This window comes from Panthera leo, chromosome A2 (assembly GCF_018350215.1).
Source record: "Panthera leo isolate Ple1 chromosome A2, P.leo_Ple1_pat1.1, whole genome shotgun sequence".
Classification (NCBI taxonomy): Eukaryota; Metazoa; Chordata; class Mammalia; order Carnivora; family Felidae; genus Panthera; species Panthera leo.
In genome coordinates this window covers 51,407,211-51,433,704 of record NC_056680.1, presented here as the reverse complement: position 1 = coordinate 51,433,704, position 26,494 = coordinate 51,407,211, and the positions used below count along the sequence as shown (strand labels likewise).

The 26,494-nt window shown below is 46.2% G+C and overlaps 1 protein-coding gene across 2 annotated transcripts; it reads right to left on the bottom strand.

Annotated features, from left to right (window-relative positions):
* Window positions 1-436: 436 nt before the first annotated feature.
* Window positions 437-26,462, bottom strand: TATDN2 (TatD DNase domain containing 2). Of its 2 annotated transcripts, none has more exons than XM_042910773.1 (8): window positions 25,956-26,462; window positions 25,415-25,843; window positions 17,740-18,234; window positions 9,521-10,399; window positions 5,055-5,182; window positions 3,338-3,521; window positions 2,751-2,919; window positions 437-2,570 (listed from the first exon to the last, which is right to left on the bottom strand). In XM_042910773.1, exons 2-7 carry the CDS (start codon window positions 25,835-25,837, stop codon window positions 2,779-2,781), a joined length of 2,250 nt encoding a protein of 749 aa, XP_042766707.1. In that variant the 5' UTR covers window positions 25,838-25,843; window positions 25,956-26,462; the 3' UTR covers window positions 437-2,570; window positions 2,751-2,778. The 2 variants fall into 2 exon arrangements, 1 of the variants encoding a protein (XP_042766707.1); XR_006195317.1 differs by lacking the exon at window positions 437-2,570 and adding an exon at window positions 3,044-3,141 and having other exon boundaries at window positions 2,835-2,919.
* Window positions 26,463-26,494: the final 32 nt, after the last annotated feature.

Genomic DNA, 26,494 nt, shown 5'->3' with positions numbered 1-26,494 from the left:
GGAATTATGCTGAAAATGCATCATCGATGACCGTGTCTCGAACGAGGCATCAGCACAGGCGTCAAATCAGCACAGGCATCTGTAGCATTCTTGGAACACAGCCTTCCTTTTTACAGGCTTACTTCTGGCTTGTGCACTTGTGTTCAGTAATACCTTGGCACAAAATTAGAGGACCGACTGAAAGTAGTGACACAGAATTTCCTCCCAAGTTTGCCCAGAGGCATCAGAGGAGGCCATAGTCCAAAGACTCCCCTCACTACAACAGATCTGTCAACACTACCCTTGTGTACTCCGTTTCTCCTACTGCAGTGCTCCGGGGGGAGAAAGGAAAAGCAAAGATCTGTGTACTGCTAAGCAGCAGTACATCGGAATTCCCAGGCAGTAAAATGGGTTAATGTTCGAGGGCAGCAGAACTCTGAAGAAGGAAGGTACCAGGTATTCTTATTACCAGTTTAATTTTGCAGAGACATAACATGTATACCCGAGAATTTCTCCCCAAGTTTGGATTCTCAGGTTACAAGGCTGGGCAACAACTTGATTGTTATCACTCTGAGAAGTGTAACCAACCACAGAGGGCACGGGAGCTGGCTAAAGACCCATCACTTTATTTTCAGAAAGAGATGGCCAAAAGGGGCAGGGGGACATACAGAGGCATTCCGGCAGCACAGCAAAAACAATCAAGTCAGCCATCAAGTCAAAAACAATGCCCACCAGCTTTCACCGCCCACACAAGTCATGTTCCACTGTGTAACAGCACAGAAATGATCATCTTAAACCCTAGAGATGAGAGTACATAGCACCTTGTGCTTTACCTTGGCAGGGAGACTGCACAGGCTCAGAGACATCCACTTAGTCATCACTTTTAGCCCTCTAGCACAGGACCACTCTGCTTCCAGCGCAGCGAGTATTGACTGACAGGGCTTGTTGTAAAGGAGGTGTACAGGCTGCAGTTCACTTGCGGGACAACAGAGCGCTCTGAAATACTTAGTCCTCCAAGCAGGACAGCAAGCCCCCGATTCCCCGCGTTGGCAAACTGGAGGCACAGACAATGCCACGCAGCTGAGCCATGGAAGGCCAACAGTGAATCAAGGCCTGCTTCCCAGGCCAGTGACACGTGCACCAGGCCAAGACAGAAACACCAGCTATGAAACGTTAAGTCCATTCCCTTTCAGCTTACGAGGCTCAAATGCACCTTCCAAAAACCCCTAGAGAAATCCAGCATTAAGTGATGGATTTCACGAATTAAGCTACTGGCCTCCAAGAAACAGACAAGGGACTGAAGGTGTCCCGTCTTACTGTGGGAGATTGGATCCTTTTGGACAAAGTGCAGAGTGTCCTCACACTTAACCCTCAACCATTAGAACCTTCCAGGGCCTGTAACAGATATACCAGGCAGGGAGCAGAGCACAGCTTAGAACCTGATGACCCAGCCTCTCAAAAGTCAAAGGAGAGGCGCTCACTTCCAACATGGGAGAAAGGACACAGATGAGGCAAAGGCAAGGGAGAGAGAGCCCTGGGAGGGGACTGAAAGGCAGAGACACCAGGCCTGTTTGTTCGGCATAAGCAACACCATCGCTTCTCGGCCTTTTGGCTAAGATCATGTGTGGCAAAAGCAACACCATGGCTGAGCAGCCCCAACAGAGTTCTGAAGAATTAAACTGGTTTACCTCTCAACCCGGGTGGGGCACATAAGGGGCTGTTACATGGGATGAAACAGAAGTATTCTTGGTCCAGTGTTCCAGGAGAATGGGGCAAAAATGGAGCAACAGGCAGGTGGGACGTCCCAACAGCAGACTAGCAGGTCGCATCTGCTGCAAACTGAACCCTTACCAGATGAACACAACCGAGCTGTAGCCCTGGGGGCATCGGTAAGCAGAAACACCTTCTCAGGGGTCCTCTTCCTCCCAAAGGCCTCCTCCTGGAGTCCCCCAGTCTGTCCATATCCCCATTGGCCAGGACTTCCCCGGGACAGTGAGCGTCCCCCGCCCCTCCAGACCGATGGCAGAAGAACCAGTGAGACGAGCAGCCAAGGTCTTCCACTCATGCTGAAGCAGAGCTGAGGCAGCAGCGGGGACAGCCAAACCGAAGCATTATCCAGGGAAAGAAGGGGAGGACTTCTCGGTTGGAGGACCATAAACCTCCGAGACAAGGCTCCAGTTAACGTCCCCCAGAGGAGGTTTCCCACTTGGGAGTTCATCTTTATATCGGAGACCCAGGAGCTGAGTTACACACACACAGGTGCTCAGACGAGTAGGAGAGGGTCTGTGAAGACTGCTCAAAGTCGCAGGCTGCAGAGCACCAGGACTTGGAGTGGCGAACTCGCTGCGCCCTCCTCTCAGCCCCTTCCTGCGTCACTGACTGCCCCGGGAGGTAGACCCTACCCGTGCCTTGCTTCACGCTGCTCCCCACCCCACCCCCCGGCCGGAAGTAGAGCTTTAGGACGGGGCTTCGAGGCAAACATCCTGTCCTGGTTTCCTCCGTTCCAAGGGGCTCTCTTCAGACACATCCCTGACCTGGGACATACAGGCAGAGAGCAAACCAGCCCATCTTCTGTCAGGCCACTGGTTGTCCTGGAGGGGTGGGGAGAGAAAAGGAAGAAGGTCCCAAACCAAGTTCACTCAAGACAGATCAGGCTAAATGCTCACCCTATGTTCTACATTCTCTCCAGTAAGAAGATGCAGAGAAACCAATTTTTGTCCTGATTTTTAAAAAACATGTAACATGATCTTGATGACCTTTTCTAGTCTGACCTTTTTCTCCTGACTGCACCCTCTCTGCTTAAAGATTGTAGAGGCGGCTGGTGTTCTCACGCAGGATGGCCAAGGTGTGGGAGAGCGGCTGATCTTTGACCCTCGCAATCTCTCGGACCGTATGCAAGGCCAGGCCTGGGTGGGCATACTGGCAGAGGCTTTTCGGAACCTGGAAGACATCAAGCATTCAGAACATCACTGTGCCTTCTGTGCACAGTCATTACACAGATCCCCCTCCCCGTCCCTTCCCCAGCAAGGACCTCTTTGGGGCTGCCCTGTAGAGACCCCTTTACCTGCAGGTGCAGGGAGAGTCCTAGTCATGGGGGGCTCTGGGTGAGCAGGGTCCCACGCTTCCTTGGACTACCCTCTACAGGGTAGGGCTTTGCACTGCCTGGAAGAGAGTGGTTACCCTTCAGCTTCTTAGCCCCCTAGACTTTTGGTTCTGCAGAGCAACAACAAGGAGACATCTACACAGCCAAGGGTGAAACCTGGAAGTCACTGGGGCTCTGGGCCTGCCAACCTTGCAAAGGTGACCGCCCCCCTTCCCCCCACACCCGCCTCAACTCAGCCTGATGACCCACCCCTACCTGTCGGGGCAGGAAGTAGGGAGCGTCCGTTTCCACAATGATTCTCTCCAGGGGGATCTGCTTCAGAGCTTCCCGGGCCTCCCAGGCCGAGGAGTAAGTCAGGACTGCTGTGAAGCCCACAGACATGTTGGGGAAGTGCTTCAGCAGAGGCTCGATGACTGGGTAGCTGCCAGTGAAGCAGTGCCTGGTGGGGGGGAGGGTAGGGTTTCCAGATCAGGGCCCCTCTCACAGCCCCCTTTGCAATAGCCCCCAACTGCCCCCAAGACACAGTGGCCCTTTCAAATGATTTTGTGTGGACAAGTTCCCAGAAACACAAAGATTTCATCCAAGAGAAGGACTCCACAGTAGCCAGACGGGAACACCATGGTTCCAACACGGTAAGACCCAAGGTGACTCTCAGCGATCAAAGCTCAGCAGTTAGCCCATCACTGCGCCCAATCCCACGCAGCCACTCGAAGTGGCCACCACAGGGAATATCCAGCAGCAATATAGGGACAGGGTGCGCTTATAACACGAGAAGAGAAGCAGACTTAAAACCTGTGGCCCCTCCAAGATTACAGTTACAATAGGTAAAAAACTATGTCTGCAGCCAAATGAACTGGAAGCAAACAAAAAAATGAAGATATCAGAGAGTGGGACTACAGGTCAATTTTCTCTGAATGTGTTATCCATTCATGTTCTTAAGCCACTGTTATATTGTTAACCAATCGGAAAATTCAGGGCTTCTTCCAGCCACAACACCTCGCTGAGCCGTCTTGGCCCTGGTTTACCTGTCCCCCATTAGACTTCCTTCAAAGCCATCCCCAAACAAAGCCATGAGAAGCCAACCCACCCACCCAAAAGGGCTGAGGATGGTGCCTCATCTCTGGTGTGTGCTACAACAATCAGAGAGGTCGCCCTCTCCGCTTGGGCACCTGAAAGGCGGCGGTCTAGCCTGATAATCCACTGCCTTCTGCTGCCTGTCAACACCTGGTTTGGGTTCTAGGCTCCGTTTTTTCAGTTAACCCATCTCACCCATCTTGAAAGAGCCAGCCCAGGCAATACCTCCTGGCCCCTTTCTAGCAAAGCTAAGCTAACAGCCCCTCTTCTGGCTCCCACAGCACCTTATGCCCGACTCAGCCCTACTCTCTGCGGGAAGTCACTTGCCAGCCTCCACAGCTGCTCCCAGGGACCCCGAGGCAAATGCCTAGGACAGGTAGGCATTGATCTCCCAGGTAGGAGATCAAGAGTTTACCACACTGAGCCCCTAGATACAATTCAGATTAAATGCATCGTGAAATTCAATGGCTAGAAAATGAACTTTCAAATTCAAAAAAGGAAAGAATTTCTTTTTTGGTGCCCTGGAATGATCTCTATTTGCTAAGTCACTGGACAACACAGTGATCTCTCCCCAGATCAAGGGCCTTCATCTCTGAGAGCTCAGACTCCACTGTAGCCTGCCACCAGGGACCGGGGTCACGAAAGCCCCTTTGTTGCTCAGAGGTGATTTAGGATATTAGTTCAAACCATATGAAATTGCCATTGTGTAAGTGAAAAATGGTCAAATATCAGAAATCTCACATGATTGAATCTAATACTTCATCTTTAGAAGGGATACTATGTCACAAAGACCTGATAGGATCATCCTCTCCTCAGTGAGTTTTCCTTTTTCCAACTAATATCCTACACAGAAAGAAGTGTTCCTCTCATTTGCCCACCGAAGCTCCAGCCTTCTAACCTATGGATCTTGTAGTCTGAGGGCACAAATTTTTTCATGATGTTCAGCAGATCTTCGTCAGCTTCTCGGCAGTGGATCACCAAGGGCTTCTTCAGAGATACGGCCAGCTGCAGCTGTCTCTCAAACACCTGGGAGAAGGCACAGGGACACCTGTGGGTCAGAGCCACTCCAGAAGCCTGTTACCTCCACAACACCCAGAGCAGTGAGCACCTCCATCGTCCCCAATTCTGCAGACTACATAATGTATTATAATAACAGCTAACGCTTACTGGGTGCTGACTCACAGGTAGAGCTCAGAGCTCTTTAGGTATATTCCTGTGATTCTCGCAAGCACCCTAAGGTAAGGTACTATTGTTGGCCCGTCATGCAGTTGAAGAAGAGGAGGTTCCAAGAGAGGGCAAGGGATCCGCAGCTGGAAGCTGGAGCACCACAATCCACATCTGAACCCTGGCACTCCACAGAGCAACCACCATGCAATGCTTATGTGGGGTTGCAGGGGCAGGGCAGGGCTCAGGGACATCAAGTTAAATGTCCTTCCCCTCACCGTACCCATCTCTACGCCTACCCCCAAGAGGTAATCCCCTTCCACGCAAGTTCCAAAGTTGTACGTGCATACACACACACACACACACACACACACACACACACACACACACCCGCACAATGTGTGGATCTCAAAAGGTGCTCAAGTATTTGAAAAAATAAACTACCTATTTTCTCTAACTCACTTTCTTTACTCAACCAAAATCAGATATCCTTCTAGGTGAATACCTACTGATACACTACCTTTCATTTGTTTAACCTTTAAAAAACAACAACAAACTCTAGCCACTTTTAAATCACTAGTAAAATACACATATTGTTAAGAATTTAAATAAAAAAGGGGCTAGAACTTATCCTTTCCTCTAACAAGTTCACCTTTAGAACACAAGTATTAATTCATTATAAACAAATGACCTCATCTAAAACAATGTTTCCATGAGTTTTTTTTTTTAACAGTGGAACAGAATTCATGTTTGCATTTTTAACATCAAATAAACTACTATTGGTAATTTGAGTCCTGTAATATTCACTTGAGAATGACATCTTCAAGTCCAATGCTTGGGCTTCCTCTTCTAACAGTGACAGTGAACCAATACCAATTCTGATGTCATTCTTGTTTAACCTGTGTTTTCAACAAAAGGAAAATGACCACAGACACCAAAATCTTAGAATGCTTGGTAGAGTCTTCAAAGACGGTCTAGCCCTGTATCTACAGCTCGCTGGATCCCCTCCCCAACACAGCTGCCCTCCTTGGGTCCCTCCAGAAGCCGGAGGTCACAAGAGATTCAATTTCCAAGGCTTAATTCCTGCTTCTAAAAAATTGTTCATAATGGCAAACTATAGCCTTAGGGTAGAATACTACAAAGCTGTTATAAAAAGCGTATTTTTTTCAAAATATATTTGAAACCAGAACCTTTTCAGAAGTGGAAAAAACATTCAAAACTAATTTTTGTTTCCTAACTTCTTTTTTAAAAAGCATGGACATATGATTCTATGACAGGTTCTTGTTAGACATGCCATTTGTTCCTTGCAATTCTACAAGGGACAATTATACTAAAAATACAACATTTTGTAAAACATCCAAATTTCAAAAACAGGCAGATGGGAGAAGACGTGTTAGAAGGCAGGACCCTGTGGCTGGGTTGGAGCTACCTAGAGCATTTGTCATCACCAGGAATCCAGCTGACAAACACCAGTAGGGAATCAAGCGGGGGGAAGCTACTGACCCAGCATAATTACTCTTCTTCCGCCTGTACGAGCTCTGGTTCTCCCACGGATCCATTATTTCCAGGAATTCCTGAGTCAATCAGTCTCTCCTAGGGGTGGCCCAGGCAGCTCTTGCATACTCAATTCCCCAGTAATTAATTTCAGTCAAACACAACTAGAGGCAAAAACCGCCTGGATCAGACAGCCCAGGTAGGGAAGGCCAGTCCACTCTCCCTGTCTTTTGAAACCAGATACCAAGAGATTCTGATAGTCATGCTAGCTGATGTGTGCAACTCATACCTGAACTATCCAGGAACTAACTCTTAGGAGTCAATAGGCAGTTAAATCTACGAACACACAGATAAGCAAGGAAAAAGTTAACAGTGGTTCACTCTGAGTAGCAGGGTAACTATTGAATTTTCCCCCAATTCTTTTGCTTTCCTCTGTTTCCCAATCCTTCCAGAAAATACTAGGTAACAGAAACCAAGCTCTAATAACCAACCAGAGCTGGCACCCTATCACTTAGCCAGATACGGTTTCTTCCATCAGCTTATCTTCTTCCCTTCATAAGGTAAAATATTCATCAAGAACTTGTCAACCACTCTGCTTTTAGGTAAATCCAACTCCGTGCAGACATCCACCTATTGTAGCTGTTAGGTCCCACCACTTCTCACTTTGGTGCCTGAGTGTAGATTTACATCAAGAACAAGGCATCCACTTCCTCCATCCAGCCTGGTGGTCGTCAGTGTTCTACAGAAATATTTTATCTTCCCCTCCCGCTGCCAGCTATGTGTTTCCTCTGAATCGCCATTTTCCAGTCATGAGTCCCCTCCCACCAAGCCAGATGATATCCACAGGATTTTATCACCCTCTGCTACACCTTCAAGATGTCTGTTGCGCAGCACGCCCTATGGGCCTCTACGTGCAGATCTGATACCATAATAACTTTTTTTAATGTTTATTTTTGAGAGACAGAGAGACAGAGCATGAGCAGGAGAGAGGCAGAGAGAGGGAGACACAGAATCCAAAGCAGGCTCCAGGCCCTGAGTTGTCAGCACAGAGCCTGACACTGGGCTCAAACTCACAAACCGTGAGATCATGACCTGAGCTGAAGGTGGACACTCAACCAACTGAGCTACGCAGGTGCCCCGTTACCATAATAACTTAATAAAGGGAAAAGTTACTGTGAAATACTTAGTACGTTTCTTGGCACATAGTAGGCATTCAATCAACCCCAGCTATACAATTAAACACAATACTCTTCTTCCTTCCAGTTGCCTTAGTGCATACATTTCTCAACTGTTCCTCTTTCCATACCACACCTGCATTGAGCCAGGGAAACAAACCAGGAAAGCTGAATATTAATATTCCTCACTTTCTTAAAAATCTGTTTTCTATGTCTTCAGATTTAGCTATTCTTCCATTCACTTTGGACTAGTTTATGACTGCCACAAGCCAGGAACTGCAAGCTTTCTAGTATTAGCGAAAAGAACTGTGGACACACAAGAGGTTTGTGTAAGACAAACCTAATTCTGAACACAAACACTATTTACACTAGAAACTCACTAAAGTAAAAAATTGAAAACATTTGCACAAATAAAATCCCACCTGTCTGAAAATTAGATCAAGTCAAAATCACCCTGTTCCAAATTTAGTAACCGTAGCAGGTCCTAGAAAACTCATCTTAAAGAGATCCTTTGGGAGCATCTGAGCATCTGAAATCGTTTCTTATGTAAATTAACTCTTAAGCCTTGCACGCAAGTTGGTTGCCATGGACAACTGTATTCAAATTGGAATCTCTCTCCTAAAGGTGTATAAAGGTCTGGAGTCCTTCAGCAGAAGAGTACCACACCTTCTCTAAACTTTCTCTTTGGTCAAGGGAAAACTAAGAAACCTCTGACTCTACAAGATTCCCTCTCTTAACTCACACCGTTAACCACAGATGCAAGCATCAATGGGGCACAGTATCAGTGCATGGCAGAGGTTGACCGAGCCGGGCAGGGGACAATGCTAAAGGGAAAGCTGGCTTGCTAAACTCTGCCCAGGCTGGCATCCACGAGCCCTCTCACCAAGGCCTGGAACGTACTGGGCATGCAGACCCAGCCTACCAGGCATCATCAGCACGAAGACAGCACACAACAAATTCTACAACAAATGCAACCTGGCAGTGTGAGCAGTGACAACGTGGGAGGGTCTTTCCTCTTGTCCTGCTCCTTCCCAAATCAGAAACTTCCACTGAAATACTCGAACCACCCTTCCTCTGGCAAATGTCTGTGCTCAAAACAATACTTGGACAGGGGCAAGTACTAAGATGGGTAATAGTCGTCATCTCTGGCAGGATGGGAAATTCTCTTTACATGTTTTTGTATTTTCAAAATATTCTGCTACTAACATACTTAACTTTAGAATCAGATTAAAAACATAGTTTGAACAAAATTGGTTGCCTCCCAAAAAGAGTAACAAATGTCTTGCCATATATATATATCATGCCATAAGATGTCACAGAGTACCTATCCCCCTCTCCTACACAATCAAGTGTAAAGATAATAGTTGGTGAATCATGTGACAAGTAACATCTTGAGGGTCTGGACAAGAGCCATCACATTTTTAGGGGCTCTGAATTCTCTAGATACGAGAGCAGAGAAAGCTTTACTGTTGGGTTTCAACAACTGACAGAGGAAATAAAACTGTGAGCAAACTAAGGAGACCCTCATTACCTTGTGCTGTTCTGGGACAGGCGTGGTGCACTTATACGAGTAATCCAAGCCCATTTCCCCAAATGCCACAGCCTTGGGGTGCCTTAAGGCTTGCAAAAGATTTCTTTCTTGACTCTCACTGTAGTAACGTGCAAAATGAGGATGACAGCCAAAGGCCCCCCAAACCAGATCCTCTTTCAAGAGCTCCTCCCACAGGCAATCAGTCAGTGTCCGAGGATCACAGAAGTCAGAGATGCAGCCCTGAAATTCCTTAGGGAAGGAGCTGCTATAAATTTTTCTGAACTTGGTAAAGGACCCTTTGAAAGACAACTTGGAATACAGCATGTCCAGGTGACAGTGGGTATCGATGAAACCCTCTTCTAGGCCTGACCCCCGATGGCTCCTTGGCAGGGAGCCGGATGCGTGGCCTCCGCAGGGACGTGGTGCCATCTCCTCCTGGAGTGCTCTTTTCTCCTTCACCTCTTCTTCCGAGCTTCTGGAGAAATGAAATGAACGGGAGTTCTGGGATGTGCCTTCCTCTGTTGCCTCCTGGTCTCTGGAAGTATTCTGGGAAGTTGCTGCAGAGTTAGGGGGACAATCACTCAGGAGGCCCCGGTTGCTCCGCCCTGCCTGCAGCGTGTCACTGCCGGCGCCCACAGAGGGGTAGCCGCAAGGCTTGGGGCTGCTGGTCCAATAGCTGGCGTAGTCACACCACGGACTACTGTACAAATGAGCTGGGTACATGACATAGTCAGTGGGGAAGGCAGAAGGCTCTGGAACTGTGGAGGGTTTCAGTGAGCCGGGCTCCTCCTGAGAGAATCGGACTGTGGAGACTTCGTCTACATCAGACCAGTCACTTCCTGAAGAGGTGCGCTCTATCACCACCTCCCTTTCTTTAGGCTGCAGAAAAGAAAACAAACAACGGGTGAGCCCTCCTGTGTGAATGAAGACAGCCTCTCACACTGTCATCACAGAACATAAACTCTGGCTTGTCTTTCTGGCCACAGTGAAGGCCTTGCATTGGCTTACTTTCTGCCTGGTTCCCTTGTAATTTCCAGAATGTGAGCCAGGTTACAGCTATAACCAGTCATATCAGGTTCAGGAAAACAACTGTGACCACAGTCTTAGAATACCATCCCTAAAGGGGATGCTATTCCTGCACTCCCTTTCTGAATGATCCCTTTGGAGAAAATCTGCTCTCTAGAACACCTGGTGTGCTGGGGATTTTAGAGAAAAGCAGCACCCAGCAGGTCTCATCTCTAACGTGTCTCCAATACATTCCAAATGCAAACTGCACAGTCAAGGTGGTTTTAAGATGTGTCTGCAAATGCTTTTAACACTACTCCCCATGGAGAGGTGGGGTTTGTGACCCCTCCCTTCCCCTCAAACCTAAGGCAACCTAGTGACTCACAGGAGAACACTCAGGAGAGCACAGCAGGAGGGACACTGGACAACTTCCAAGGCTAGGTCAGAACAGCCTTACAGCTTCCCCTCTGTTCTGACAGCTTGCTCCTCCCAGGGAAGCCAGCCACCATAGAAGAGGCCAGAACGCCGAGACCATACGCTAGAGAGGTCCCATGTAGGTGCCAGCATCAACTGCCAGCCACATGAGCAAGCACCTTGCCCGTCCAGCCCTGATGAACTTTCGGAATGCAGGCCTCCCAAGAACTGCATCAGAAGCACATGACAGACCACCACCTCCACCCCCAAGCAAGACCTGCCTTGTCCAGACCTTTCTGAATTCCTCACTCACAAAACTGAGAGCAAAGTAAAACATTTAGTTTCAGCCACTACATGGCAATGGTTAAGTGGATCACATTACATTAAATCAATTTAGCTTTGCCTAAAACAGAAGTCCCGAAGGTCAGGAATTTTTGGTTTCTTCACTCATATCTTCCAAACACTTACAACAGTGCCTAGCATACCGTGCTCACAAATATTTGATGAATTAATCTGTAGAATAAATGGGGCAATGGTTCCTGAACTTAGCTTCATATTGGAACCAACTGGGGGCTTTTTAAGGCTACCCCACCCTAAGAGATTTTAATTCAACAGGGTCCCAAAGAATCCGTATTTAATTCTCCATGTCACTTTTATACAAATCAGGTTTGAGAAATACAGTAAACACATAGATCTCAACTCATGCAAAAAAGACTGTTCCTAGTTTCTTTTAGTTAACGAAGCCATCTATACCCTCCAGGACCAGTCAGCTTGAGCAGCAAAACACACTTTACAAAGTGTTTTCCTAAAAATACTTGTATAAGCAAATACAAATCACATAACAAAAAATTTATTCTAAAGAAGCCTGATGAATAAATTGATTACTTCCTTAAAATGGAAAAGAAATCTTTTTTTGTTTCTACTGAGGATACTAACCTTCCATACCTCTACCCATACTCCAAAAGGAAACAAAATGGTCACATTTTACTGGTCACAAAAATGTTAATGAATTATAAACTTCCCATAGGATACTTTCCCACTTTAGATTTTCTTCTTGCTACTCCTTTCCTGAGTAACAGAAATATCCAAACAAGAACCTTTTCTAGGGGTGCCTGGGTTGCTCAGTCAGTTAAGCGTCTGGCTTCCACTCAGGTTACAATCTCACAGTTCATAAGTTCGAGCCCTGCATCAGGCTCTGTGCTGACAGTTCAGAGCATGAAGCCTGCTTCAGATTCTGCGTCTTCCTTTCTCTCCGCCCCTCCCCTGCTCATGCTCTGTCTCTGTCTCTCTCCCTCTCAAAAATAAACAAACATTAAAAAAAAATCTTTTTAAAAAAATAATATTTTCTAAGATACAAGATAACCTAAATTGCAGCACATTTAACATTTAATCTGAACTCCTGAAGGTGGGTGACAGGCAACTGGGTGATTTGTTACACTAGTCTATTTACTTTGAATATGCTTGAAATTTCCCATAAAAGGTTTTTCAGGGGCGTCTGACTGGCTCAGTCAGTGTGGAGTGTGTGACTCTTGATGTCAGGGTTGCAAGTTCAAGCTCCACATTGGACACAGAGTTTACTTAAAAAAAAAAAAAAAAAAAAAAAAAACAAAGTTTTCTACAAGTTAATCTCTAAGGGAGAATAATCCTTCAAAAACCATCTTACTTATGGTGGAAATTTCCACCAACGTAGACAATAAAAACTTGCAGTCTTGCTACAGCTGGACAAGTTGTTTTTTTTTTTTTTTCTTTTTTTCCACTAAGACACACTAGAATCATTACTTTTGTATATGTGCATTTGAAAGTTAAAACCATTCTCAGATGCAATTAACATCTTTGCAATCCAGCTCTTTAAAGTTATTCTGCCATTTCTTTAAATAACTAATCTGATTAAAATTACAAAAAGCACCTGAACAGAAGGTAAGGTTTTATCCCTGAAGATAACCCCTCAGAAAGGGGGCATTTTATATGCTAGTTCTTACAAAGTCTCCTGTATTGCAAGATGTACGTTCTTTTATGTGAGGAGGACAAATGACCCCAAACGGACCTCAACCAAGCTAATGTTGGATGCTTATAGGAAGGTTCCCTAAATTCATTTCTTAAAAATAGAGGGGTGGGGTTAAGCAAAGAGATGTACCAGATTTAATAATCATTTCTGGAGGATATGACCTCACAGTTTGCCCAACGTCATTTTCAACAAACCTTTTAAAGAGCACTTTTTTTTTTATTTTTTTATTTTTTTTTTTTTAATTTTTTAACGTTTACTTATTATTGAGAGAGAGACACATGGAGCATGAGCAGGGAAGGGGCAGACAGAGGGGGAGACACAGAATTTGAAGCAGGCTCCAGGCTCCAAGCTGTCAGCATGGAGCCCGACGCGGGGCTCGGACTCACAAACTGTGAGATCATGACCTGAGCCGAAGTCGGTCACTCAACCAACTGAGCCACCCAGGGGCCCCGCACTTTTTGTTTTTTAAATATCACTCTTGGGACACCTGGGTGGCTCAGTCGGTTGGGCGTCCAACTTCAGCTCAGGTCATGATCTTGCTGTCTGTGAGTTCGAGCCCCGCATCGGGCTCTGTGCTGACAACTCAGAGCCTGGAGCCTGCTTCAGATTTTGTGTCTCCCTCTCTCTCTGTCCCTCCCCCGCTTACACTCTGTCTCTCTCTCTCAGAAATAAACATTAAAAAAAAAATTTTTTTAATTATCACTCTTAAAAAGCAGTATGGTAAATGACTGCACATAAAGAGACATTGGAAAAATACTTGAGGAGCACCTGGGTGGCTCAGTCGGTTAAGCATCTGACTTTGGCTCAGGTCATGATCTCTCAGTTCACGAGTTCAAGCCCCGCATCAGGCTTTGTGAGGACAGCTCATAGCCTGGAGCCTGCTTCAGATTCTGTGTCTCCCTTCTATCTGACCCTCCCCCCCAAAAAAATAAAAACATTCAAACAAACAAACAAACAAACATCAATGCCCATCTCAGACCTCCTGAGTCAGATTTTCCATTCTTATTATCAGGGAAGTTCAGGAAATCACACTACTTGACTCAAAAAGTAACTCCAGTGACAGCAAAGACCATGTCAAAGACATGTGCAAAGGTTCAATAAAATTTAATGAAATGAGTGAGTGGGAAAAATGGCAGAGTGGGGAAAATATATGAATTTGAAAATGCAAGTGTAACTACAAATACATACCATAAACAGACTTATGATTATGTGATCTAAGTTCCTGAAAGGCTTAGTCAAGTTGGCCAAGAAAAGGTTTTTGCGTTTTCTTAAGAAAATGGAAGGTTACCTATATTGAAGATTGCCTTAGGTTCACACAAATATGGTAAAATTTAAAGTTACATTTACTGAGGTCCTACTATATACTTAGTCACTGAGCAAAGCGTTTTCATTTATCAGTTCAGCAAACTGTGACCCATAAGCCAAATCCAATGCACTCCCTGTTGGTGTAAACAAAGTTTTACTGAACAGTCAGGCCTGTGCACTTAAATACCATCTCTGTTTTCATGCTTCTACAGCAAAACTGAATAGTTCCAATGCAGGCCACATAGTTCACAACACCTAAGATATGACCTGACCCTTTACAAAATAAGTCTGCTGATCCTTTTGTTTAACCATGATAAGATTTCAAGAACTGTGACTTTTACACAGATGAAACTGGGGCTCAAAGAGGTTAAGCGGCTTTCTCATGATCACAGTTCAGGTGCCCAAGGTATGACCCCTTATTACCTGATCCCAACACTCAGTGCTTACCTACCATTTCATGCCTCCTCCAAATGCATACTTAACAAAGACAATCTAAATGCCCTGCCTGACAAATAGAAGTCTGGGTAAGTTTGGAAAGTTCATCCATACAAAGGAATTTCAGGTGGCCCAACAAGATCATGATCAACATCAGACAGGAAACGCAGCCATTATATAGTTAGTAGAAAAAGTAGGTTATAAAACATATTGTTCTTGAGATTTCCAGTTAAATATAGCACATGTGGTTTTTGTCCTTCCTGCCAAAAAACCCTTTGAAAATTATAGGAAATGACTTGAAAAGACATAAACCTACAAAGAGAAAGCATATAGAATAAACAGCAAAGCTAATTACACAAAAATCAGCCGCTAGAAAGCAGACAGATGAACAGTTATCAGATAAGCAGATCAGAGACAGCCAAAACCTAAGCCTGTAGTGAGAAAAACCCAGGGTGAGCCACAGTACAGGACCCCCAAAAGACTCAGTTGGAAGTATTCGACCTCTGAAAATGAAGGTAAAGCTAGAGATGAAAACAGGAGAATGAGCTGGAATCTGTGATGTTAGGTCCCCAGATCCCTCCTCTCATCCTGTGCAGGTGGGTCCGCCCTTTCTCCACCCAGCAAAAGACTAAGGTTCATACTTGGAAAAGTTGAGCCAAGGAGATTATGGAATAATCAGGGACAATGGACACACAATCAAGGGTGAGCGACCATCGCACGTTAGACAGTTGACAACCCAGGTACCTCCCTCACCCTGACTCCCAGAACCGCAGCAGCCAGATGTATATCTCCTAGGTGGAGGAACAGAGCATTTCCCCTGGGGGACACTGAGCAGCCTGTCAACAGCAAGCCACAGATCCAGTTGGGACCCCCACAAAATTACCCAATGTCATCACTCTACGTTGAAGCCAGCACTTAGGACTTCCAATCATCTTTTGAAAGCTCCATCTTTAAATATGAACAGACAGCCAACACATCCCAGGAGAGCTCTACCACAAAAGATAGAAACCAAAATACTTGGAAAAAAGTGAGAAGGAAACTCAGTGAAAAAATAGTGCAGAAAGCAGAAGAAAACTCAAAACAAACCTATAATATTCTCAAAGAGACAAGGCATGATAATCTCAAACAATAATAGGATGCTCTAAAAAAGGAATACTCAAAACATTAAACTAGTGTTCCTAGAAATTAAGTATGTCAGGGGCGCCTGAGTGGCTCAGTCGGTTGTGTCCAACTTCAGCTCAGGTCATGATCTCATGGCTCCTGAGTTTGAGCCCCACATCGGGCTCTATGCTGACAGCTCAGAGTCTGGAGTCTGCTTTGGATTCTGTGTCTCCCTCTCTCTCTGCCCTTCCCTGCTCACACTCTGTCGCTCTGTCTCTCTCTCTCTCTCTCTCCACAATAAACATCTATAAATTTTTAAAAAACCAAGACATTAAGTATGTCAAAAATGGGGGGGGGGGGGGGGCGGGCAGTAAGTATTATATACACCTACCTTAATTACTCACAAAGAAAGCAAAAATGAAAGGAAACAGGAAAAGGGGGAATTCTAAGGCAACAACTAAGGCAAGTACAGGGAAGAAGAAAACTGAGATTACTTATTTTGACAGTATTGAGGAGAATTTTATGGCACTAGCAGTTTGGGGATGAATTAGTGACAGGTATGAAGAAAACTAAAGGGAAAAAACAAGGCAGTGATGCTCTCAAAGGAAGATAAACTTTTTATAAGAATGTAATCAGGGGCGCCCAGGTGGCTCAGGTCATGATCTCACGGTTTTTGGGTTCAAGCCCTGCATCGGGCTCTGTGCTGATAGCTCAGAGTCGGAAACCTGCTTCAGATTCTCTGTTTCCGTCTCTCTGCCCCTCCCCCACTCACACTCTGCCTCTCTCAAAAATAATAAAACAAAACAAAAAATGTAATCAGAGTATATTAGATGATTCGGGCTAGGAACATGGGAATAACAAATCTTCAATAGATTTAGCCAGAAATTGTATGACAACAACACAGGGAGCTGCAAGGAGAAGAGGTAACAGGTTCATGGGTGTGGTGCTGCCAAAGTTAGCGCAGCAAACTAAATTCTCGTCTTCTGCATAGCACGTCCATAGATGTCTACAACTAGAAAATCAATACACAGTGCAAGATCACTGAGAAATATTGAGATACTAGAAGAAAGAGTTAAAGAGATTCAAGGAGCTGCTACTCAAGAGACGTAAGTAAAGGATAAGTAGAGATGGGTACAACAGAGGAATACTTTTCCCCCCAATTATAAACTGTGTTAAAAATTGCTAGTGTCCCTCCAATACCATTCTTTCCTTCAAGAGCAATAAAGGTGATCTGGGTGTAAATCTCCCAGATGAAAGTTAATTTTCCAGAGTCTCTTGCAGCTAGGCATTGGCCAGGATTCTAGATTCGTGTCAATAAATAAAAGCAGAAATGATGTGGACAACTTCTGAGCCAAGTTCTTAAAAGAGAGGGAGTGTACTTTCCTCTGCTCTTCTCCCCTTCCTACTGGCTAGAATGTCAATGTAATGTACTCAGGGTCCCTTCAGAGTAGCCAACTCAGGTCACAGACGGAAACTGAGCTGAGGGAACAGGGCATCAAGACAGAGGGCACCAGTGTCCCTGAAACTACGAAGCCATTCTTCTGAAGCCAAGTTTCTATTTTCTTTAAGCCATTATCCATTTTGTTAGGGCAGGCACACACATCCTAACACACATAAAGTCTACATTTAAAAAAAAAAAAAAAGGTTGGGGGGTGCCTAGCTGGCTCAGTTGGTGGAGCATACAACTCCTGCTCTCAGGGTTGTGAGTTTGAGCCCCAAGTTTGGTGCAGCGATTACTTAAAAATAAAATCTTAAAGAAAGAAAACTCAGCACTGTATTGAGACTTCTTAGAAACTCTGAAAGTATTTTAGAAGAGAATCATCAATTCGTCCTGGAATCCTGGGTAAGTCAAGTGCTGCTTTTAACGAAGAACACCTAGGATCAAACTACAAAGGCCAAATAACATAAAATCAAGAGAACTAAAAACCTAACACTTGGTGTAAGCTCAACTCACCTTCTGGCTTTCTAAATGAGAGTCAGAGTCATCCAAAAACTCCAGAGGTGGAGAATGCTTGTCAATGACTGTCCTTCGGTCACCAGGTGTCTCCTCGCTGGGTTTCTCCTGAGGGTCTATCACCACTCTCCTGTCGCAGAAGCTGGTCCTCTCCAGCACAGCCTTTTCCTCCTCTGCTCTTACCTCTGGGGCTGACTCTTTCCCTTTCTGAGGAGGAGACACAGTGGCACTCCTGGCTGGCCCTTCTCCACGGCTGGGACGCTCCCTTGTGTTTGGTGTGGCCCTAGTGGAAGCCTCTCCCTTCCTTTTTGGCATCGACTTTCCCAAGATGCCCTGGATAGCCTTCAAGTAGATCATTGTAGAGCCTTGGTCTCGAAACCTATCCCTCTTCCTTTTCTGGACCTTGTTTGGTTCCTCAATTGTGCCATTCTGACCCTCAGCTTCGGCTGCAAATTCAGAGTTTGTGGAGTTACGAGAACTATCTTTCGAATCAACCTGGAAGGGGGAAAAAAAAAAAATCACAGATCATGAAAGGGTTGTCCCAAGGGCGATTTCATATAGCAAGGACTCAGCAAATCATAAATCAGTGGTGGCTGCACCAATCATAGGCAAAGTGACAGTGGCTAGGACAAAGATTCTCTCCTGGAGGTGGTTTCCATCCCAACCTATTGAGAAGTACCACTGTAAAAGGGCCTGAATTGCTGCCATTTCTTACTATTCACTTTCTACTGCTCATTAGATCATACGCTCATACTGTAGGGGGCAGGAATGAACTGAGAGATAAACAATCTAAAAACACTAGAATGTAAGTTCCTTAAGGCCAAGGACTACCACCAAACACTTCAGAACACACATACACAAAAGAGAACCCCAAATTTTCAGCAATAAAAGGGTCAATTAACCCAATCCCACATCTAAGAGTCCAAGAGACCTAAGGACCCAGGGAGCAATAGACTCCAATCTCCCAAGTCCTGAGGGCAGGGTGCAAGCCTTATTGAAATTCTCTACAAACTCCTTCCCCCAAATCAAAACCTTGGTGCTGGGAGGTGTCTCGTCTCCCAGAGAGTGCACCAGGGTCAGTCCAGAGACTATAACTACCCCCGACCTCAAATCTCCTCAGAGACACAGGTCAAGTCTCAGTCCCTTCTTTCCTTCCCCTCAGCACTCACTCATTCCAGGAGCTACACTATTTGTTCTCAATGTTAATTTACTGTGAAATGCATCCAATCTAATCCCAGCCTGGGGTAAGAACACTCAACACATCTTCCTCTAGAATCATCTCAAAAGCAATGAAGTCCAAACCTTCCCAGCCAGGACCTAGACTGACCATTATCCCAAGGCCTTCTATAGTCCCTACAACTTGTTCTAATTCATTTGCATTAAATTCCTCTCAAGTATACAGACAGAGAGAGAACGCCACACTAAGGTCGCTGATACTTTTTCTCTACTGTCCATCAGGAAGCAAGTGGTTACATAAAGAGGTTTACCCTCTTATTTTACACACTTCTCATATTATTTGAACTCTTTCCAGGAAGCACATATCATCTTTGGTTGTTGTTTTTTTTTAAGGCTTTTGAAATATATAAATCTAGACACTAACAGGGCATGCTATTTTTTTACTAGCAGTACTCAAATTGTTGGCATCTACTAGCTTTGACGAAATGGACGGGAAAGGTGGTTTTTACTTTCATTTTGAACCTCTGAATTTTCTAACATGGTAAACACTTTTTTTTAATTGTCTACGGGGATTATCTGGGAAAGGAGATTATAAACCATTTTTTTTGGTACCTTTCCTTATTTGAGAAAATCTAACAAATATTAAAAATGAACTTGGAGGTTCCCTGGGCTTGCCTTACAGGGCACAGCCACAACTTCCCAGCCTGCTTCTCCACCGCCCGCATCTCTACCACCAACCACCTGCTAGCCTCCAGCATTCCCGTCACACCCTCTTATATACCTTTATAGGCAAATCTAATCTCCTTTGCTTGGAATACCCTTGCCTTAGTATTCATTTCACATTTCACAAACTACTATTCATCCTGGAAGGCTCCAAATCCCTTCTTTGACTTCTCTACCTCTCCCTGGGCCATGAGCTACCCCTCTCCTCACCCTCCAACCCCTGGCCGAGGGCAGGTGTAGGACAGCACGGAAAGACAAGGTCGACAGCAAACAGAGGAGCGCCTGTACTGTCTGATGGGTCACAGCTCCTCATCTCAAACCAATTGCCACCGCTTGGAAGTACAGATCCAGAGTTAAAGATTCTGGTTTTCCAAGTAAAACAAGAAATCTCAAATTTAACTCATTTTTTCATCCAGTCAGCAATTTTTTGTTGAGCACTTACTATATGCTGGCAGGCACGCTTCTGGATCTGAGGGTTTAGCATTCAATAAAGCATACCAAAACACCTGCTTACTGCACCTTACATTCTAGTTGGTGAGCAAAGGGAAAACCAGAATAAAGGCAATATATATGTTAGAGAGTGAAAAGTGCCAGAGAGAAAAATAACACAGGAAAAGGGAGTAGAAAGTAGGGAAGGAGAAGAAGGTCCCTCAAGTCCCCAGTTCAAGGCAGAGGTCTGGACAGGAGGCATATATTTTTAATGTGCAATTTCCAAAATTTTGAGTACTTTGAGGACCCAGCAGGCCGCATTCAGCTTATGGACCACCATTTTGCCCATCCTGGTAAAGAAAACCAGGACTATCCTTGTGGGAGAAAAAAGTGTTAGAATTCAAATAACATACCTTGTGTTACCTTGTGACTTACAATTCAGAGATGCCACAGCTGTCATCCCTCTTGTACAGAGAGGGAAACTGCCATATGCCTTGTAAGTGGCAGAACTAGTAGGCAAACTCAAGTACCCCCTAATATCCTGGAAACCAAAGGAGAATGGCAAAAATATGAAAATTGAGAAATAGCAGCAAAGGCTGAGATGTCAAAGGCCGTGAGGACCCGAAATGGATCCAGGTTACCGAAGACTTTCAGAATAGGAGGCTATAAAGTTAAAGATTAGGCAGAAAGTTCAAGAGAAAAGGCCAACAACCTGGCTCCTTAAAGGAGAGATTTCATTTTTCCTGGCAGCATGGCTTGGTGAATTATCCATCTCTGAAGGTGGGGCAAAGACTCAGTGGAGATGCTGTTCCAGCCCTAGTCCTCACCCACCTGCACAACTGCCAACAGTTCTTACCCAGTTCCTGCCTAATCCCTCCCATCCTTTCTCTAGAGTGCGCCAGAGGAGTTCTAAAATCTGGCAACCTCACACCTCTGCTTAATTTTTTCTTAATGTTTATTTATTTTTGAGAGGGAGAGAGACAGAGTGCGAGCAGGGGAGGGGCAGAGAGAGAGGGAGACACAGAATCTGAAGGAGGCTCCAGGCTCTGAGCTGTCAGCACAGAGCCTGATGTGGGACTCGAACTCATGGACCACGAGATCATGACTTGAGCTGAAGTCGGACGCTTAACTGACTGAGCCACCCAGGTGCCCCATCACGCCTCTGCTTAAAACCCTTCGTGCTGCATTTGCCCACAGGATACATCCCCACCTCCCGAGCATGACATCGGAAGCCATTCACAGGCTCAACCCCAAGCTTCTTTTCCAGCATCATCTCCCAGCTTTCTCCACACACCCAAGTGCCCGGGAATGAAGAAAGGTGCTGGAGCAAATGCAAGCGAGGGCACCTCTTCTGTGAGGACTTTCTCGATGGTTAGTCATTCATCCCTCTGACTCTCAGTACTTTAAATACCCCTGTTACAGCACTCCACACAATGCTCAGTGATGAATGACTTTTCAGTGCTTCAACCACGGCCTTATTCTTCGCACCTCCAAGCGCTAGCACGGACTACCACCCGAGCACTGGACATCTGCTGGGTGAATATGCAGGAACCACGATCACACAGGAAAGCTCTGTCATTCGAGAGCCAACATACACAATGGCTTCCTATGTCTGGGCTGTGCCACCCTGCAGAGAGCTCCTCAAGGGGAGGATCTTGCCCTCCTCATCTCTCCATCCCTCATTCTAACACTGGGCCAGGACAGAGCAGGTGCTCCAGAGGGCCGCACTGGAAAGAACACAGGCTTTGAAGTCCCACAGATCTGGGACTACAGCACAGCTTCACCACATACAAGTATACGGCCTTGGTCAAGTTACTTAACATTTCTGAGCCTCTTTTCCCAGAGCCTACACATACTAGGTGCTCAAACATTTGTTAATCAATATGTAAATATTTGTTAACTGACATGTAAAGATATTACTCCCTATTTCACAAGCCTTTCAAGATTATATGAGAGCTTATGGGTCAAACATTGAAAATCATATTTGATAAAGGTCTATCACATCATAAATGCTCAATTTTTTCCCTTCCAGTCTTCCTTCCCTACGTTGAAAGTAGAAATTTAGGTAGGTCATACTAAAGACTAAAGGCCAGGTAGGTGAAGGTGCTCACAACAGATAAATTTAACTCTTACTCTAAGAGTAAACGAAGATCTTCAGCCACCATTAGAATTTGAGAAAACTTCTCCAACAACTGTCCTAGATAGAGGTAATAAGGAATAAATATTAAGAGGCTGGGCCAGCAGGCATCTAGTGATTCCAAATTGCCTAGTCTAGCCATGGTCTGAATGGGTCCCCCCAAAATTCCTTTGGTGAACTCTAACCTCAAGGTCATGGTACTAGGTGGGTCATTTGGGAAGTGATTAGGTCATGAAAGTGGAGGCCTCATGAATGTGATTAGCGCTCTCATCTAAGAGGCCCCAAGAGAGCTTCCCTGTCCCCTCTGCCATGTGAAGACAGAAGGAGAAATCTGCAACCCAGAAAAGGGCCCTCACGCAACCATGCTGACCCCTTGATCTCAGACTCCAGCCTCCAGAACAGTAAGAAATAATTTTCCACTGTTTACAAGCTACCCAGTCTGCGGCATTGTTATTGCAGCCAGAAAAGACTCAAGCAAGCATCTTCCCCTGTGAATATCCTGTGACCTGGCTGAGACCTCAGTGCTGAAACTAGGGAGGAGACAGATGATGCGGGACCCACACACAAAGCCAAGGGTGTACCCCAAAGTTTACAGAGCAAATGAAGAACAGGCGGATAAGTGGGTAGAAAGTAAGAGTAAGGGGACCTTAGAAGGACCTGAGGGGGGAACATGCCATTTTTTTGTGAGTGCCGCTGGGCTGTGCTTGCTGACGGGACTTAGGACTTACGACTTACTAGACAAACAAGCTGGACGTGGCTGCAGAGCAAGAGGGGCAGAGGTGCAGACTGAGAGGAAACTAAGAAAGGCATTTTGTATTTCATCAAGATGAGGCCAGTACCACACCTTGTTTTCAAACTAGCAAGCACTATAGGAACAACCCTTAGCAGGGCTAGAGAGGAAGAATTAGGATTAACAGTATCAACATGCTCATGTTCTATCCTCACGGAACATGAGTGACCTTTCAAAGATGCTAATCTGCCTTCCCCGTGTACAGAGTTCTATAGAACTCTCTAATGGCTTAGAACAAAATCCAAACTCCCTTGGCTACTAAAGCCCTGCTGCAACCTGCCCCCACCTCGCTCGCTAGCCTCCATCCTGGGCTCACTCATATGCTCCACGCACCACATCGCGAGGCAGTCTCGTGACTTCTCAAGCCTCCCCCCAAAACATGTGCTCCTGAGAAGCCATCTCACGGCTCCACAATCCAGCAGAGTGCTTGGTACTCAGGAACCCTCAAGAGCTTATGGACTGAAGGCAAAGCACTAACCTCACAACTTCTGAGACAGGACCGGACTACTCATGACTCCGCAGCTAACCATTAAATTGCTTTTGGCATAAGAAGGCCCTTAGGCCTAAATGAGATACAGATGGGTCCATGATAGACTTACACCCACCTGGATCACAGGCTATATCTTCAAATCTTGGTTCCTGGTCTGCAGGACAGCCTGAGCCAGGAATACAGCACCCCTGAAAGACCAACCAAAGATTCCCACCCCTCTTGAAGGGCTTCATTCTATCTCTAATTGTCACCAAAGTAAAACTTAATCAATTGACATTATTTTATGCTGTGCCCAAATCAAGTGAATCATGTCAAGGATTAATGGCAAGATTAAATTATACGGGCCAAGACTGATATTCACCTGATTTACATTTGAATCATATTCAATATGTATTCTTATGCCAAAGACGTAAGAATCTGAAATCACAAAAACAAAAAAATCCACGTGCCATACAAGAGTCGTGTGAGGTGCACAGTGAGAACACCCGGCCCACTTCACCTAAGAGATCCACAGGATCAACAGCCAACGACAGCCTAATTTCTCAGTTCCATGTAATTTAACCAGTGAGCCAAAGTTCATAGATCAATCCACTTTCCTCATTGCCTTTTATTTCTTTTGTAAGATCACTTTATCGGAAGGCAGCTCATCTCACCCAACTATGACTTTTCTTCCACTCCTCCACATACACAACTCCTCACCTTCTAAGGTCCAGAGCTGCAAAACCAGAATGCAAACTCTTAAGAGGGCGGTGACGTCCGTTTTGTTCCTGGAGAATCTCAAGCAACTAGAGCACTGCCTGTGACAATCTAGGCCCTCGATAAATATTTGTTCCAAACCTGACTGGAAGAGTGGATGAAGCTCATGGTAGAGCCAGTGACATTAGCTAGTACTCACCCTCTCCACTGGGGAAACAGCAGACCATGAGAGATGAATTACATTTGCTTCTACTTCTCACAGACTCATGTTCAACGTTCCCTCACCACCACCACCTCCCTCTCAAAAGCAAAAGGCTGAGAAAATTTTATCCATCTTTTTTTAAGTTAATATAAAATGAAGGGGTGGATGAAATGTACCTCCTCTGAGAAATCCTCCTGCATGTTCCTAATGGGGAACTAAATATTTAAGCTCCAAAACAGATGCTACCCTACCCACCAAGCAAAATCCCAAGGTGCTAGAAACCGTTAACTCTGGTGAAAAGCCACACCAAGAACCAAGTTCTTTTTTTAATTTTTTTTATTTTTTAAATGTTTATTTTTGAGTGGGCAGTGGGGGGGACACCACAAGTGGGGGAAGGGAAGAGAGGGAGGGATACAAAGAATTCAAGCCAGCTCCAGGCTCTGAGCTGTTAGCACAGAGCCCAATGCAGGGCTCAAGCTAAAGACTGTGAGATCATGACCTGAGGCGAAGTCAGCCTCCCAACCAGCTGAGCAACCCAGGCGGCCCAAGAACCAAATTTTGATTCTCAGTTCTGTGACTCAGAAAGGTTCAAATTACAAGGGCACCATTCCTTACATTTACAACTGACATAAACACAGCGGTGTCTCTTGAACTTGCCATGCCCCTTCTAATGCAGTAATCCTTCAACCTAAACTGCACATTACAGTTACTTGAGAAGCATTTAAAAATCTGGAAACCCAGACCACACCCTAGCCCAATTAAATGAGAATGAGAAACAGGCACAAGCACCTTAAAGCTTTTCCAAATAGTTTTGAAGCGCTGCCAAGTTTGAAAACTACCTCTCTATGGCACTTTAGCCTGCCCCCTCCCCGCCCCCCCGCTCCGACCAACTGCTGGGTGTTCGGAGTTTGCGTAGACCTCTGGGAAGACCCCAGAGGTCTTTAAAGACATGACCCTTCTTAGTTTCCTGCCACCAATATCTCAAGCCACGTGCAAGGGCTTCACCGACTGCAAGACTTCCCAGTCACCTACCTTAAGGCTGCAGGCTTCCTCCTCTAGAGAAGCCATTTCTTCCGGAGAGGGGTTGGCAGAGCGAAGAGGGGATCCTCTGGACGATGACAGGAAACCCCGTGTGCTCCGAATCAGGCAGCCTTTGGGGGCAGCCCCGCCCACACCTGGGCCAGAGGAATGCGAGGAGGAAGAGGAGGAGGAGGAGGAAGAATTTCTGCGGCAGGATGAGCCCCAGGGCAACCCCGGGGTGCAGGCCACATCGTCCTCCTTCTGGGCTTTCAGGCGCTTGGGGCTGCTGGTGCCTCCTGAACGCGACGCAGAGCTAGGAGCTGACCGGCTGGAGGGGGCCACATCACCGGGCTCCCTGAGGCAGCTGCGCTTGCGGGGACACCCTTCCGAAGTGCTGCTCCAGTGGTACTTGACCTTGCGCCGCTCCGACGCCATGGGCACCTGCAAAGTAAAGAGGGGGCCTGGATTCCAACACCACCCCTCCGCAGACCCCCGCCATCCCAGGGCCCCCTGGAGGAGGGCAAGCCAGGTCAGAGCCAGGGGCCTCACTGACCTTTCCCCGTTCTTTCCACTGCCCATCACAGTTCTCAAGGTTTCGGAGATACCAACGCGCTTCTACTGTTCGCGATTCCAAAGCGCTTCGCCTTAGTCAAAACGATCCAAGATTTACTAAGGGCGTCGGTTTGGTTTCCAAACCCCACAACGTGCTTCCGCGATCGCCAAGCGCTTCAGTTTGCACAGCGCTACTAGGGAGATGTCAAAGCGCTTCCGGGATTACAAAGCGCTACGATTTAGTTTGCAGTACAGAGCCCTTCCGAGATGTCAAAGCGCTTCAAAAGACTACAAGGCGCTTTAGGGTCCACACATGGCTACCAGACCCTCAGCCTTTGGGGGGTTGGGGGGGGCGCGTGGTCCAGAGGCCCGGAATGCCGAGGGCGGGCCGCAGGGCAGGGCCAGACCCGGCGCGCAGCCCGCCCTGCTCCCGCGGCCCCGCCGACCAGCCCGGGGCCCTAGGGGCCCGAGCCGCCCCTCAGGAGGCAGCGGTGCGGCGCTCGGCCGCCACGAGACACCCTCCGGCTCGCCCGGTGACCC